The 14,978-nt window shown below is 41.2% G+C and overlaps 1 protein-coding gene across 2 annotated transcripts in view; it reads left to right on the forward strand.

Annotated features, from left to right (window-relative positions):
• GGCX (gamma-glutamyl carboxylase) overlaps positions 1-14,978 on the forward strand; it is a 194,701-nt gene that overhangs the window by 160,910 nt on the left and 18,813 nt on the right. For both annotated transcript variants that reach the window (XM_053717809.1, XM_053717808.1), the window contains exons 13-14: positions 2,948-3,095; positions 9,765-9,960. In XM_053717809.1, the coding sequence (XP_053573784.1) occupies positions 2,948-3,095; positions 9,765-9,960 (344 nt within the window). The remainder of the gene's footprint in view (positions 1-2,947; positions 3,096-9,764; positions 9,961-14,978) is intronic.

Genomic DNA, 14,978 nt, shown 5'->3' on the forward strand with positions numbered 1-14,978 from the left:
TGAGGAACAGAGGTATCATATGGCACACTTATTTTGAGAGCATAAATTGCTATATCATAAGTTAGCACGAAGGGTAATAATGATTAAAATATAACTTTTATTATTCACAAACTAAAAATAAAAACAAGGAGAGAGTCCTTAAAATTAGAGTATAAATGTAGCTGGAAAAGTATGAGGATGACCATTAATAGTAAGTGTATTTTTCCTATACAATCATGACATAGTGTTAAAGTTATTTGTGTACAAACACCATGTGTCTCAGTACATTTATAACAAATCTTTATTAGGGTAATTCCACTTTGACACCTAAATAAGGTGACACCACTAAACCTCTTATGTATAGAGCTACATTTAATACAAAGTAGACAAAATATATAAAGATAGGTATGTCCAGTTAAAAAGAGGGTTAGTCCCAGAAGGAAACTACCCTGTGATTGAAATGATTTTGAACGGACTTCTTTTGTGAAAAAAAGGGGATATGAGTAGTATTTCCCACAATTAGGAATTATAGTATTCACAATTATGTATAGAGTATCCCCGGTGTGCAACAGGATTTATATCAGAATAATATGGATTCTAGTATCATTAAATGAAACTCTGGGTATACACACAAATAAATTAAATATACCAATATGTACAAATGCATTTCGGAATACAAAATGTATTTTACCACAATAGAACAACATAAACATCTGAACTGCTAATATGCTTGTATATCCTCAACAATGACTCATATAATTCATACTAATAATATGTGTAGGACACAAAATAACCTATTTTTTTGCCATACAAGAAATCGGACTTGTATACGGCGTATGTTATAATACTGTATATATAGATATAACAGGCTGGGGTGCTGTGTGGGGTTCTCTGAGAGCTCAGGGAACCTGGTGTGTAGAGGAAGATATTCTTCCAATCAATGTCCTGGAACTGAGGGCCATCTTAAACGCCCTTCAGGCGTGGCTCAATTTGCATTCCATCTGTTTTATTAAATTTAAATTGGACAACATCTCTACTAAGGCCTATGTCAATCACCAGGGCAGAACTCTCAGTCTGGCAATACGAAAAGTGTCATGTATCCTTCGATGGACTGAGAAATCCAATGGCAAGTATCACCCATCCACATTCCAGGTTTGGACAATTTGGAAGCGGATTTTCTGAACAGACGGACTCTGCACTCCAACGAATGGTCACTAAACCAGGAGGTGTTTTGCAAGGTCGTCCGCAGGTGGGGGTGTCTGAAGGCTTCCCTTCTCTATGCCAAATTGTCTAGATACAGGTCGAGATCAGGAGATCCTCAAGCAGAGTTGGACGCTTTTGCAGTTCCGTTGATCTTCAATCTAGTGTATCTTTTTCCTTCAATTGTTTTGCTCCCTCGAGTAATAGCTCTAATAAAACAGAGTTAATTCCAGCGATCCTGTTAGCTCCTGCGTGTCCACGCAGGACTTGTATGTAGACCTTGTGAGAATGTTGTCTGTTTTTTCATGGCAGCTACCTCAGAGACTGGACCTTTTGGCTCAGGGTCCATTCCTTTATCAAAATCTTGAATCTCTGGGGCTGGCTGCATGATGATTGAACGCATAGTTTTGTCCTAGAGAAGATTCTCTGTGGTGGTGTTTGACACACTTTTTCAGGCTAGAAAAGGTTTATGGACCGTGGGTTCACTTGGCACAAAGTGAAGCTTCCGAGTATCCTTTCGTTTCTACAGGATGGGTTAGAGAAGAGCCTGTCGGCTAGTTCTCTTAAAGGTCAGATTTCTGCCCTTTCTGTTTTTGTTGCATAAGAAGTCGGCTCGTTTGCCAGATGTTCAGTCGTTTGTTCAAGTTATTGCTAGAATTAGACTGTTTTCAATCCTGTTGTTCCTCCGGGGAGCCTTAATCATGTTTTTAGAGTGTTTCAATGGACTCCGTTTGAGCCTATGCATTCTATTGATATTAAGTTCTAACTTTGAAAGTGTTGTTTCTGTTAGCTATTCCCCTGCTCGTATCTGAATTATCTGCCCACCAGTGTGACCCACCTTATCTAGTGTTTCACTTGGATAAGACAGTACTGCGGACAAAGATTAGGTTTTTATCTAGAGTTGTCTCAGAACAACAATTTGATGATTGATATTGTGAGTTGTCTCTTTGTCTCAATCCCTTTTCCTGTAAGGAGAGGCTGTTACATTATCTGGATGTGGTTAGGGCCTTAAAGTTCTATCTTCATTCTAACAAGGAGTTTTGTCAATCATCTTCTGGGTTTATCCTGCATTCTGTTAAGTGCAAGGGGCAGAAAGCCACAGATGTTACCCTGTCCTTCTGGCTCAGAAGTTTGATTCACATGGCGCAAAGAGAAGCGGGCCAGTAGCCTCCATCATAGATTACGGGACATTCTACTTGTGCGGTGTCTTATTCGTGGGCCTTCAAGAATTGGGTTTCATTTGAACAGATATGTAGGGCTGCTATTTTGTCTTCATACATTTTTAGATTTTATGTTTTATGTGTGCCTCTGCAGAGGCGTCTTTTGGAACAAAAGTTTCTTCATGCGGTGGTGCCTGGTATTTAGTACTGCCTTCCTTACCTTTCCCTCCCTAAATTTTCATGGACTCCATAGCTTGGGTATTGGTTACCCATAGGTTATGAATGGATTTTGTGGACTATCACTGCCACTAGAAAGAATATATAATTTATGCTTACCTGACAGATTATTTTCTTTCCTGGCAGTGAGAAACCACAAACCCGCCCTGAGATATTTATCTCTTATTTTCCTTATCCACGGTTTGAACTACTGAAAGGGTAGGGGAAGTGGGAGGGATATTGAATGTTTTGTTTGAGGTGTTTCTGCTTTCTCTTGGTGGCCAGGTAAAGTATTTCCTATAGGTTATGAATGGATTCTGTGGACTCTCACTGCCAAGAAAGAAAATAATTTATCAGGTAAGCATAAATTATGTTTTCTGCTACTCTTTTAGCTGCCAGCTGGTGAGTACCACAAGGTTTTCACAGTGTCGTCCAGCCCATCATGTTACATGTACCTCTATGTGAACACCACCGCAGTGACCCTGGAACAAAACCTTACACGACTGCAGGAGTTGAAGGAGAAGGTGGAAAATGGAACTGGTAAGAATGCAGTATTTGGGTGTATGCACTCTAAAGTTTTATTAGAGCCTAGCAAGTGTAAAAGAAAAAAATCATAACAAGAAAACGGTAGACAAAGAGTTTATTCTAAATTGTATTATGTTCTACGTGAGACTATAGGATTACTAGAGGATAGAATTAAGAGACAGGTAACATTTTGAGCAAAGACCCCAGTCACACATTTTTCTCCAACATTGGTGTGTCCGGTCCACGGCGTCATCCTTACTTGTGGGAATATCTCCTCCCCAACAGGAAATGGCAAAGAGTCCCAGCAAAGCTGGCCATATAGTCCCTCCTAGGCTCCGCCCACCCCAGTCATTCTCTTTGCCGTTGCACAGGCATCATCTCCACGGAGATGGTTAAGAGTATGTGGTGTTTAGTTGTAGTTTTTTTATTCTACTATCAAGAGTTTGTTATTTTAAAATAGTGCTGGTATGTACTATTTACTCTGAAACAGAAAAAGATGAAGATTTCTGTTTGTGAGAGGAAGATGATTTTAGCAGACAGTAACTAAAATCGATTGCTGTTTCCACATAGGACTGTTGAGATGAAGTAACTTCAGTTGGGGGAAACAGTTAGCAGACTTTTCTGCTTAAGGTATGACTAGCCATATTTCTAACAAGACTGTGTAATGCTGGAAGGCTGTCATTTCCCCTCATGGGGACCGGTAAGCCATTTTCTTAGTCTCAAACAGAATAAAGGGCTTAATATGGGCTATAAAACTGGTAGACACTTTTATGGGCTAAATCGATTGCTTTATTTGGACATTTTATACATGTTTATGCTGATAATTCACACTTATAAACTTGGGGAACGTTTTTTAACGTCAGGCACTATGTTAGACACCTTTTCCAGTCAGGAAGGGCCTTCCCAGTTGTAGGCTGAGCCTCATTTTCGCGCCATTACTGCGCAGTTGTTTTTGAGTGCAAGACATGCAGATGCATGTGTGAGGACCTGAAAGTAGTTGGAAAAGTTCCTAGAAGGCGTCATTTGGTATCGTATTCCCCTCTGGGCTTGGTAAAGTCACAGCAAAGGCTGTAGCTGGGACTGTATAGGGGTTAAATCTGTAACCGGCTCCGGTTTCGTTATTTTAAGGGTTAAAGCTCTGAAAATTGGTGTGCAATACTTTTAATGCTTTAAGACACTGTGGTGAAATTTTGGTAAATTTTGAACAATTCCTTCATATATTTTCACATATTCAGTAATAAAGTGTGCTCTGTTTAAAATTTAAAGAGACAGTAACGGTTTTGTTTTAAAACGGTTTTTGTGCTTTATTGACAAGTTTAAGCCTGTTTAACATGTCTGTGCCTTCAGATAAGCTATGTTCTATATGTATGAAAGCCATTGTGTCTCCCCCTTCAAAATTGTGTGATAATTGTGCCATAGCGTCCAAACAAAGTAAGGACAGTACTGCTACAGATAATGAAATTGCCCAAGATGATTCCTCAGATGAAGGGAGTAGACCTGGTTCTACATCATCTCCTTCTGTGTCTACGCCAGTTTTGCCCACGCAGGAGGCCCCTAGTACTTCTAGCGCGCCAATGCTTATTACCATGCAATAATTGACGGCTGTAATGGATAACTCCATAGCAAATATTTTATCCAAAATGCCTGCATATCAGAGAAAGCGCGATTGCTCTGTTTTAAACACTGAAGAGCAGGAGGGCGCTGATGATAATTGTTCTGTCATACCCTCACACCAATCTGAAGGGGCCATGAGGGAGGTTTTGTCAGATGGGGAAATTTCAGATTCAGGAAAAATTTCTCAACAGGCTGAACCTGATGTTGTGACATTTAAATTTAAATTAGAACATCTCCGCGCACTGCTTAAGGAGGTGTTATCTACTCTGGATGATTGTGACAACTTGGTCATTCCAGAAAAATTATGCAAGATGGACAAGTTCCTAGAGGTTCCGGTGCACCCCGACGCTTTTCCTATACCCAAGCGGGTGGCGGACATAGTGAATAAGGAGTGGGAGAAGCCCGGCATACCTTTTGTTCCCCCTCCTATATTTAAGAAATTATTTCCTATGGTCGACCCCAGAAAGGACTTATGGCAGACAGTCCCTAAGGTCGAGGGGGCAGTTTCTACTCTAAACAAGCGCACTACTATTCCTATCGAAGATAGTTGTGCTTTCAAAGATCCTATGGATAAAAAATTGGAAGGTTTGCTTAAAAAGATTTTTGTACAGCAAGGTTACCTTCTACAACCCATTTCGTGCATTGTTCCTGTCACTACAGCAGCGTGGTTCTGGTTCGAGGAACTAGAAAAGTCGCTCAGTAGAGAGACTCCATATGAGGAGGTTATGGACAGAGTTCACGCACTTAAGTTGGCTAACTCTTTTATTTTAGATGCCGCTTTACAATTAGCTAGATTAGCGGCGGAAAATTCAGGGTTTGCAATTGTGGCGCGCAGAGCGCTTTGGCTAAAGTCTTGGTCAGCGGATGTATCATCCAAGACAAAATTGCTTAACATCCCCTTCAAGGGGAAAACTCTCTTTGGACCAGAATTGAAAGAGATTATCTCAGACATCACTGGGGGAAAGGGCCACGCCCTCCCACAAGATAGGCCTTTCAAGGCCAAGAATAAGTCTAATTTTCGTTCCTTTCGTAATTTCAGGAACGGACCGGCCTCTAATTCTGCATCCTCTAAGCAAGAGGGTAATGCCTCACAGTCCAAACCAGCCTGGAAACCGATGCAAGGCTGGAACAAGGGTAAGCAGACCAAGAAGCCTGCTACCGCTAACAAAACAGCATGAAGGAGTAGCCCCCGATCCGGGACCGGATCTAGTGGGGGGCAGACTCTCTCTCTTTGCTCAGGCTTGGGCAAGAGATGTTCAGGATCCCTGGACGCTAGAAATAGTTTCTCAGGGTTATCTTCTGGAATTCAAGGAACTTACCCCCAAGGGGAAGGTTCCACATGTCTCACTTATCCTCAAACCAAATAAAGAGACAGGCGTTCTTACATTGTGTAGAAGACCTGCTAAAGATGGGAGTGATACACCCAGTTCCAATGACGGAACAAGGAATGGGATTTTACTCAAATCTGTTCGTAGTTTCCAAAAAAGAGGGAACCTTCAGACCAATTCTGGATTTAAAGATCCTAAACAAATTTCTCAGGGTACCATCGTTCAAAATGGAAACCATTCGAACGATTCTACCCACTATCCAGGAAGGTCAATTTATGACTACCGTGGATCTAAAGGATGCGTACCTACATATTCCTATCCACAAAGAACATCATCAGTTCCTAAGGTTCGCCTTTCTGGACAAACATTACCAGTTTGTGGCCCTCCCATTCGGATTAGCCACTGCTCCAAGGATTTTCACAAAGGTACTCGGGTCCCTTCTAGCGGTTCTAAGACCGAGGGGCATTGCAGTAGTACCATACTTGGACGACATTCTAATACAAGCGTCGTCCCTTTCAAAAGCAAAGGCTCATACAGACATCGTTCTGGCCTTTCTCAGATCTCACGGATGGAAGGTGAACATAGAAAAAAGTTCTCTGTCTCCGTCAACAAGAGTTCCCTTCCTGGGAACAATAATAGATTCCTTAGAAATGAGGATCTTTCTGACAGATGTCAGAAAGTCAAAACTTCTAAGCGCTTGTCAAGTTCTTCATTCTGTTCCACGTCCTTCCATAGCTCAGTGCATGGAAGTAGTAGGGTTGATGGTTGCAGCAATGGACATAGTTCCTTTTGCGCGAATTCATCTAAGACCATTACAACTGTGCATGCTGAAACAGTGGAATGGGGACTATACAGACTTGTCTCCAGTGATTCAAGTAGATCAGAAGACCAGAGATTCATTCCGTTGGTGGATATCCCTGGACCACCTATCCCAGGGAATGAGCTTCCACAGACCAGAGTGGGTCATTGTCACGACCGACGCCAGTCTAGTGGGCTGGGGTGCGGTCTGGGAATCCCTGAAAGCTCAGGGACTATGGTCTCGGGAAGAGTCTCTTCTCCCGATAAACATTCTGGAACTAAGAGCGATATTCAATGCTCTCAGGGCTTGGCCTCAGCTTGCAAAGGCCAGATTCATAAGATTCCAATCAGACAACATGACGACTGTTGCGTATATCAATCATCAGAGGGGAACAAGGAGTTCCCTGGCGATGAAAGAAGTAACCAAAATAATACAATGGGCGGAGAATCACTCCTGCCATCTATCTGCGATCCACATCCCAGGTGTGGAAAACTGGGAAGCGGATTATCTGAGTCGTCAGACATTCCATCCGGGGGAGTGGGAACTCCACCCGGAGATTTTTGCCCAGTTGACTCAATTATGGGGCATTCCAGACATGGATCTGATGGCGTCTCGTCAGAACTTCAAGGTTCCTTGCTACGGGTCCAGATCCAGGGATCCCAAGGCGACTCTAGTGGATGCACTAGTAGCGCCTTGGACCTTCAAGCTAGCTTATGTGTTTCCACCGTTTCCTCTCATTCCCAGGCTGGTAGCCAGGATCAAACAGGAGAGGGCCTCTGTGATCTTGATAGCCCCTGCGTGGCCACGCAGGACTTGGTATGCAGACCTGGTGAATATGTCATCGGTTCCACCATGGAAGCTACCTTTGAGACAGGACCTTCTTGTTCAGGGTCCATTCGAACATCCAAATCTGGTCTCCCTCCAGCTGACGGCTTGGAGATTGAGCGCTTGATTCTATCAAAGCGTGGGTTTTCAGATTCTGTGATTGATACTCTGGTTCAGGCCAGAAAACCGGTAACTAGAAAGATTTACCATAAAATATGGAAAAGATATATATGCTGGTGTGAATCCAAGGGATTCCCTTGGAATAAGATAAAAATTCCTAAGATTCTTTCCTTTCTGCAAGAAGGTTTGGATAAAGGATTATCTGCGAGTTCTCTAAAGGGACAGATTTCTGCTTTATCTGTCTTACTACACAAACGACTGGCAGCTATGCCAGATGTTCAAGCATTTGTTCAGGCTCTGGTTAGGATCAAGCCTGTTTACAGACCTTTGACTCCTCCCTGGAGTTTAAATCTAGTTCTTTCAGTTCTTCAAGGGGTTCTGTTTGAACCTCTACATTCCATAGATATTAAGTTGTTATCTTGGAAAGTTTTGTTTTTGGTTGCTATTTCTTCTGCTAGAAGAGTTTCAGAGTTATCTGCTCTGCAGTGTTCTCCGCCCTATCTGGGGTTCCATGCAGATAAGGTGGTTTTACGTACTAAGCCTGGTTTTCTTCCAAAGGTTGTTTCTAACAAAAATATTAACCAGGAGATAGTTGTACCTTCTTTGTGTCCGAATCTAGTTTCAAAGAAGGAACGTTTGTTACACAATTTGGACGTAGTCCGTGCTCTAAAATTCTACTTAGAAGCTACAAAAGATTTCAGACAAACATCTTCTCTGTTTGTCGTCTATTCTGGTAAAAGGAGAGGTCAAAAAGCGACTTCTACCTCTCTTTCCTTTTGGCTTAAAAGCATCATCCGATTGGCTTACGAGACTGCCCGACGGCAGCCTCCTGAAAGAATCACAGCTCACTCCACTAGGGCTGTGGCTTCCACATGGGCCTTCAAGAACGAGGCTTCTGTTGATCAGATATGTAAGGCAGCGACTTGGTCTTCACTGCACACTTTTGCCAAATTTTACAAATTTGATACTTTTGCTTCTTCGGAGGCTATTTTTGGGAGAAAGGTTTTGCAAGCCGTGGTGCCTTCCGTTTAGGTAACCTGATTTGCTCCCTCCCTTCATCCGTGTCCTAAAGCTTTGGTATTGGTTCCCACAAGTAAGGATGACGCCGTGGACCGGACACACCAATGTTGGAGAAAACAGAATTTATGCTTACCTGATAAATTACTTTCTCCAACGGTGTGTCCGGTCCACGGCCCGCCCTGGTTTTTTAATCAGGTCTGATGAATTATTTTCTCTAACTACAGTCACCACGGTACCATATGGTTTCTCCTATATTTTTCCTCCTGTCCGTCGGTCGAATGACTGGGGTGGGCGGAGCCTAGTAGGGACTATATGGCCAGCTTTGCTGGGACTCTTTGCCATTTCCTGTTGGGGAGGAGATATTCCCACAAGTAAGGATGACGCCGTGGACCGGACACACCGTTGGAGAAAGTAATTTATCAGGTAAGCATAAATTCTGTTTTTATGTTTGTGCATTGACTTTGGGTCAATGTTAAATGGACAGTAAAGTCAAAATTAAACTTTCATAATTCAGATAGGACATGCAATTTAAAAAACTTTCCAACTTACTTTTATCTTCAAATCTGCTTTGTTCCTTTGATATTCTTTGTTGAAAGCTAAACCTAGGTAGGCTCATATGTTAATTTTTAAGCCCTTGAAGGCTGCCCGCCTCTTATCTCAGTGCATTTTGACAGTTTTTCACAGTTAGACAGCACTAGTTCATCTGTGCCATATAGATAATTGTGCTCACTCCTGTGGAGTTATTTGAGTCAGCACTGATTGGCTAAAATGCAAGTCTGTCAAAAGAATGGAGATAAAGGGGCATTCTGCAGAGCCTTCGATACAAGGTAATCAGAGGTAAAAAATGTATTAATATAACCGTGTTGTTATGCAAAACTAGGGAATGAGTTTTAAATAATTTCAAGTAGATTTTCCCTTTAAGTGTGGATGAAATATAGAAACTGGTAATTCTCTTACTCTTTGCCTTTAAATTCACAGAGACCTCCCCACTACCCCTAGAACTGCAGCCCCTCATATCTGGCAATGTAGATGACCTGAACATCACAGACCCTCTGGTTATTACTTACTTGCGCAGACAGAAGCGGGTGGCAGAGGCTGAGAGGAGGCGCAATGCAACTATTATACAGCGACTTGAGCATTTCTGCCTTAAAAAGTACTATCTTCTACGACGGAGGTGGGTGCTATCATCACATTTGTTTAATCAGAGTGTGTGCTAACCTGATTCTATGCAATATATATTTTTTTCTAATGACACGGTGAGTCCACAATTCCATTCAGTTACTGTTGGGAATTCAGCTCTTGGCCACCAGGAGGAGGCAAAGACACCCCAGCAAAGTTTTATGAATCCCTCCCACTTCCCATAATCCCCAGTCATTATTTGCCTTCTTGACAAAAGGAAGAGTGCGAAAATAGTGTTCTGAAATACCTTTATGGGTAACTAGCTTCCCTTCAAGCAGGACTAGGGTAATGCGGTGTCCATGTAATCCTCTTGAGTAAGAGTATTGGTAGCTGTTAGCTGCTGGAGGTCGCAGAGTAGTCTCTGTTATCTCTCCAGCAATCTATGCTAACCCCCCACCCGGGCCACCAGGGTTAGTTGCTCTGCTTTCCTGTCTACTCAGGTCCCTGTCGGAAGTCTGGATGAAGCTGGCAGGCCTGTATGTACTGTGACTACTCCACAGCAGAAGACTCTGGAAGGTAAGTCCTTTTACTTTATTCTTTCCCCTTATGGGGTACCTGCTAAGGAACACATTACCTAGTGACCGGTTGGCACTTGCTAACCCTCTTAGGGGGTCTGCACAATATATATATCCTGGGTTCAGGATATGTCATGAGCTGGAGCAGAGTGGAGTCCAAGATAATCTATGGTGTAATAGATAGAGCTTTGGACTCTATTAGATATGACGGCTCATATAAACTAGAGTCTCATTTTACTGCGTCAGTAATAGGCAGTTTATTTCACTCCTACAGCATGGAGTATAACAAGGAGCGTGTCTATAACTAATTAAACAACTATTTTCTAGCAGGGGTATTTCTAGTTTGCAGTATTCCTACTATGCTTGCCACATATATGTAGGATAGCTCTTTTAGGGGGTTTGTTACTTTCCCTCTTGGATTTTGATCCAGTTTCTGGGGCAAGTCCCTTTATTTGTGTGCCGGAGCTGTAGTTCATATGTTTTTTAAACACAGGGTTTTTGCACGCTTATCAGAAATATGGAAGAAGTTTCTAAGCCATACTCCCTTTAGATTATGGAAAACGTTAACATTTCTTTCCATAAGCTCTCTCTCTTTCTTTCATGTAATTGGCAAGAGTCCATGAGCTAGTGACGTATGGGATATACAATCCTACCAGGAGGGGCAAAGTTTCCCAAACCTCAAATGCCTATAAATACACCCCTCACCACACCCACAATTCAGTTTTACAAACTTTGCCTCCTATGGAGGTGGTGAAGTAAGTTTGTGCTAAGATTTCTACGTTGATATGCGCTTCTCAGCATTTTGAAGCCCGATTCCTCTTAGAGTACAACGAATGTCAGAGGGATGTGAAGGGAGTGTCGCCTATTGAATGCAATGGTCTTCCTAACGGGGATCTATTTCATAGGTTCTCTGTTATCGGTCGTAGAGATTCATCTCCTACCTCCCTTTTCAGATCGACGATATACTCTCATATACCATTACCTCTACTGATAAATTTTTCAATACTGGTTTGGCTATCTGCTTTATGTGGATGGGTGTCTTTTTGGTAAGTATGTTTTTTATTACTTAAGACACCCCAGCTATGGTTTGGCACTTTATGCATGTATATAAAGTTCTAAATATATGTATTGTACTTATATTTGCCATGAGTCAGGTTCATGTATTTCCTTGTGCAGACTGTTAGTTTCATGTTTGGGGAAATAAACATTTTAAGAAAAACTTTTTTCTTACCTGGGGTTTAGTTTGTTTTTTTTTCAAAATTGACTACATTTTTCAATTCAGTTTGCGGGCAGTATTGGGCCCGCGGGTGCGCCAAATGCTAGACTTTATTGCATCATTCTTGGCGTGATCATTTTTTGGCACGAAAGTATGTTCGTTGACGTAAGTTCGTCATTTCCAGCGTCGTAGTTGACGCCGAGTCTTTACACATGGTTGCGTCGTAAGTGACGCGAGTGTGTCATTTTGGCGCCCAAAAAAATTCAGTTACGTTGTGCATCATACTTGGCGCCAAATTCTTTCATTAATTTAATACCCCATTGCATATTTGCTGCTTGCCTTTTTCTATGTCAGAGGGCTATGCTATTTGCATTTTTTTTCCCATTCCTGAAACTGTCATATAAGGAAATTGACAAATTTTGCTTTATATGTTATTTTTTTTTTTACATTTTGCAAGATGTCTCAAGATGTCTGATCCTGCCTCAGAAGTATCTGTTGGATCTTTGCCTGATATCGGTTCTTCTAAAGCTAAGTGCATTATATTTCTGAATGTCATTTGTATTGGTTATCATGATAAACTTTTACATTCAGATATTGTGTCCATCAGTAAATAGTACATTGCTTCTTGTTGTTCCTTCAACTTTTAATGTACATGTTATACCTATGAAATTTAAAGAATTTGTTACTGATTCTATTCAGAAGGCTTTGTCTGCTATTCTGCCTTCTAATTAATATAAAAGTCTTTTAAAACTTCTCATAGGTTGATGAAATTTCAAATGACCGACAACATAATGAATTATCCTCCTCTGATGAGGATCTATCTGATTCAGAAGATCCTTCCTCAGATATTGACACTAACTAATCTACTTATTTATTTAAAATGAAGTATTTTCGTTCTTAAAGAAGTGTTAATTATTTTGGATATCGTGGAAACTAGTCCTCTTGATATTAGTACTAGTAAATTATGTTTTTAAACCTCCTGTGGTTACTCCAGGTTTTTTTTTCCTGTTCCTGATGCTATTTCTGATATGATTTCTAAGTAATGGAATAAGCCGGGTACTTCTTTTATTCCTTCTTCAAGGTTTAAAAATTGTATCCTTTTACCAGCAATTTCTATAGAGTTTTGGGAAAAGATCCTCAAGTTGATGGGGCTATTTCTACTCTTGCTGAACTTACCTTTTTTTCCTATAGAAGATAGTACTTAAGCTCCTTTAGATAGGAAACTTGAATCTTATCTAAGGAAAGCTTATTTATATTCAGGTCGTCTCAGGCCTGCAATTTCTTTGGCTGATGTTGCAGCTGCATCAACATTTTTGTTGGAGAATTAGCACAACAAGAATTGGATTCTGATTTATCTAGCGTTGTTCACTTACTGCAACACACTAATCAGTTCTTATGCCATTTTTTTATATCATCAAGTTTGATGTTAGATCTATGTCTTTAGCTATTTGTAGCTAGAGGAGTTTGAGGCTTAAATCTTGGAATGCTGATATGACTTTTTAAGTCTAGATTGCTATCTCGTTCTTTCCAAGGTAATAAGAGACCTAAGGGTAAATATAGAGCTTCTAATCGTTTTCGTTCTTTTTGTCAAATAAGGAGCAAAAACCTAATCCTTCCCTATGGAATCTGTTTCCAATTGGAAACCTTCATTAATTGGAATAAATCCAACCCATTTAAGAAACCAAAAGCCAGCCCTTAAGTCCGCATGAAGGTGTGACTCTCATTCCAGCTCAGCTGGTAGGGGGCAGATTAAGGTTTTTTTGAAGGATGTTTGGATAAGTTCTGTCCAAAATCAATTGTTTCAGTGTATTGTCTCTCAGGGGTATCGAATAGGATTCTGAGTAAATCCTCCTGTGAGAAGATTTTTTTCTCTCACGCACCCCAGTAAATCCAGTTAAAGCGCAGGCTTTCCTGAAGTGTGTTTCAGACCTGGAGTTCAGGGGTAGTCATGCCAGTTCCTTTTCAGGAACAAGGTCTTGGGTTTTATTCAAATCTATTCATTGTCCTAAAGAAGGAAATTTAATTCAGACCAATTCTGGATCTGAAAATTTTGAATCGTTATGTAAGAGTACCAACTTTCAAATGGTTACGTTAAGGACTGTTCTGCCTTTTATTCAGCAAGGACTTTTTAGGTCCACAATGGACTTGCAGAATTTATACCTTCATATTCCGATTCATTCAGATCATTATCAGTTCCTGAGATTCTCTTTTCTAGACAAGGGTTACCAATTCGTTGCTCTTCCATTTGGACTAGCAACCGCACAAAGAATCTTTTTTAAAGGTTCTAGGTGCCCTGCTTTATGGAAACCAGAGAGCAGGGTATTGCAGTGTTTCCTTATTTGGACGATATCTTGGTACTAGCTCGGTCTTTACGTTCTCACACGAATCAACTAGTGTTGTTTCTTCGGAAACATGGTTGGAGGATCAATTTACCAAAAAGTTTCTTGATTTCTAAGACAAGGGTCACCTTTTTTAGGTTTCCAGATAGATTGTGTCCATGACTCTGTCTCTAACAGACAAGAGACGTTTGAAAGTGGTTGCAGTCTGTCGGCACCTTCAGTCTCGGTCATTCCCTTCAGTGGTTATGTACATGGAAAATTTAGGTCTCATGACTGCAACATCGGACTCGATTCCCTTTGCTCATTTTCACATGAGACCTCTTCATGTTTTTTTTTCTGAAACGATGGTGTAGGGATTATACAAAGATATCACAATTAATATCCTTATATCCCAATGTTTGACACTCTCTGACGTGGTGGTTAAATCACCAGCGTTTAGTTCAAGGGTCTTCTTTGTTTGGCTAAACTGGACTATGATCACTACAGATGCAAGTCTTTCAGGTTGGGGAGCTATTTGGGGATCTCTGACAGCACAAGGGGTTTGGAAATCTCAAGAGGCGAGATTACCAATCAATATTTTAGAACTCTCAGAGCTCTTCAGTTTTGGCCTCTGTTGAAGAGAGAACCGTTCATTTATTTTCAAACAGACAATATCACAGACAGTGGCATTTGTCAATCAGCAGCGTGGGACTCAGTCCACAAGCTATGAAAGAAGTATCTCGGATACTTGCTTGGGCGGAATCCAGCTCCTGTCTAAATTCTGCAATACATATCCCAGGTATAGACATTGGGAGGCGGATTATCTCAGCCGTCAGACTTTACATCCAGGGGAGTGGTCTCTCCATCCAAATGTGTTTTCTCAGATTGTTCAGATATGGGGTCTTCTAGAGATAGATCTGATAGCCTCTCATCTAAACAAGAGACTTCCCAGATGCCTGTCCAG

This window comes from Bombina bombina, chromosome 6 (genome assembly GCF_027579735.1).
Source record: "Bombina bombina isolate aBomBom1 chromosome 6, aBomBom1.pri, whole genome shotgun sequence".
NCBI classification, from domain to species: Eukaryota; Metazoa; Chordata; class Amphibia; order Anura; family Bombinatoridae; genus Bombina; species Bombina bombina.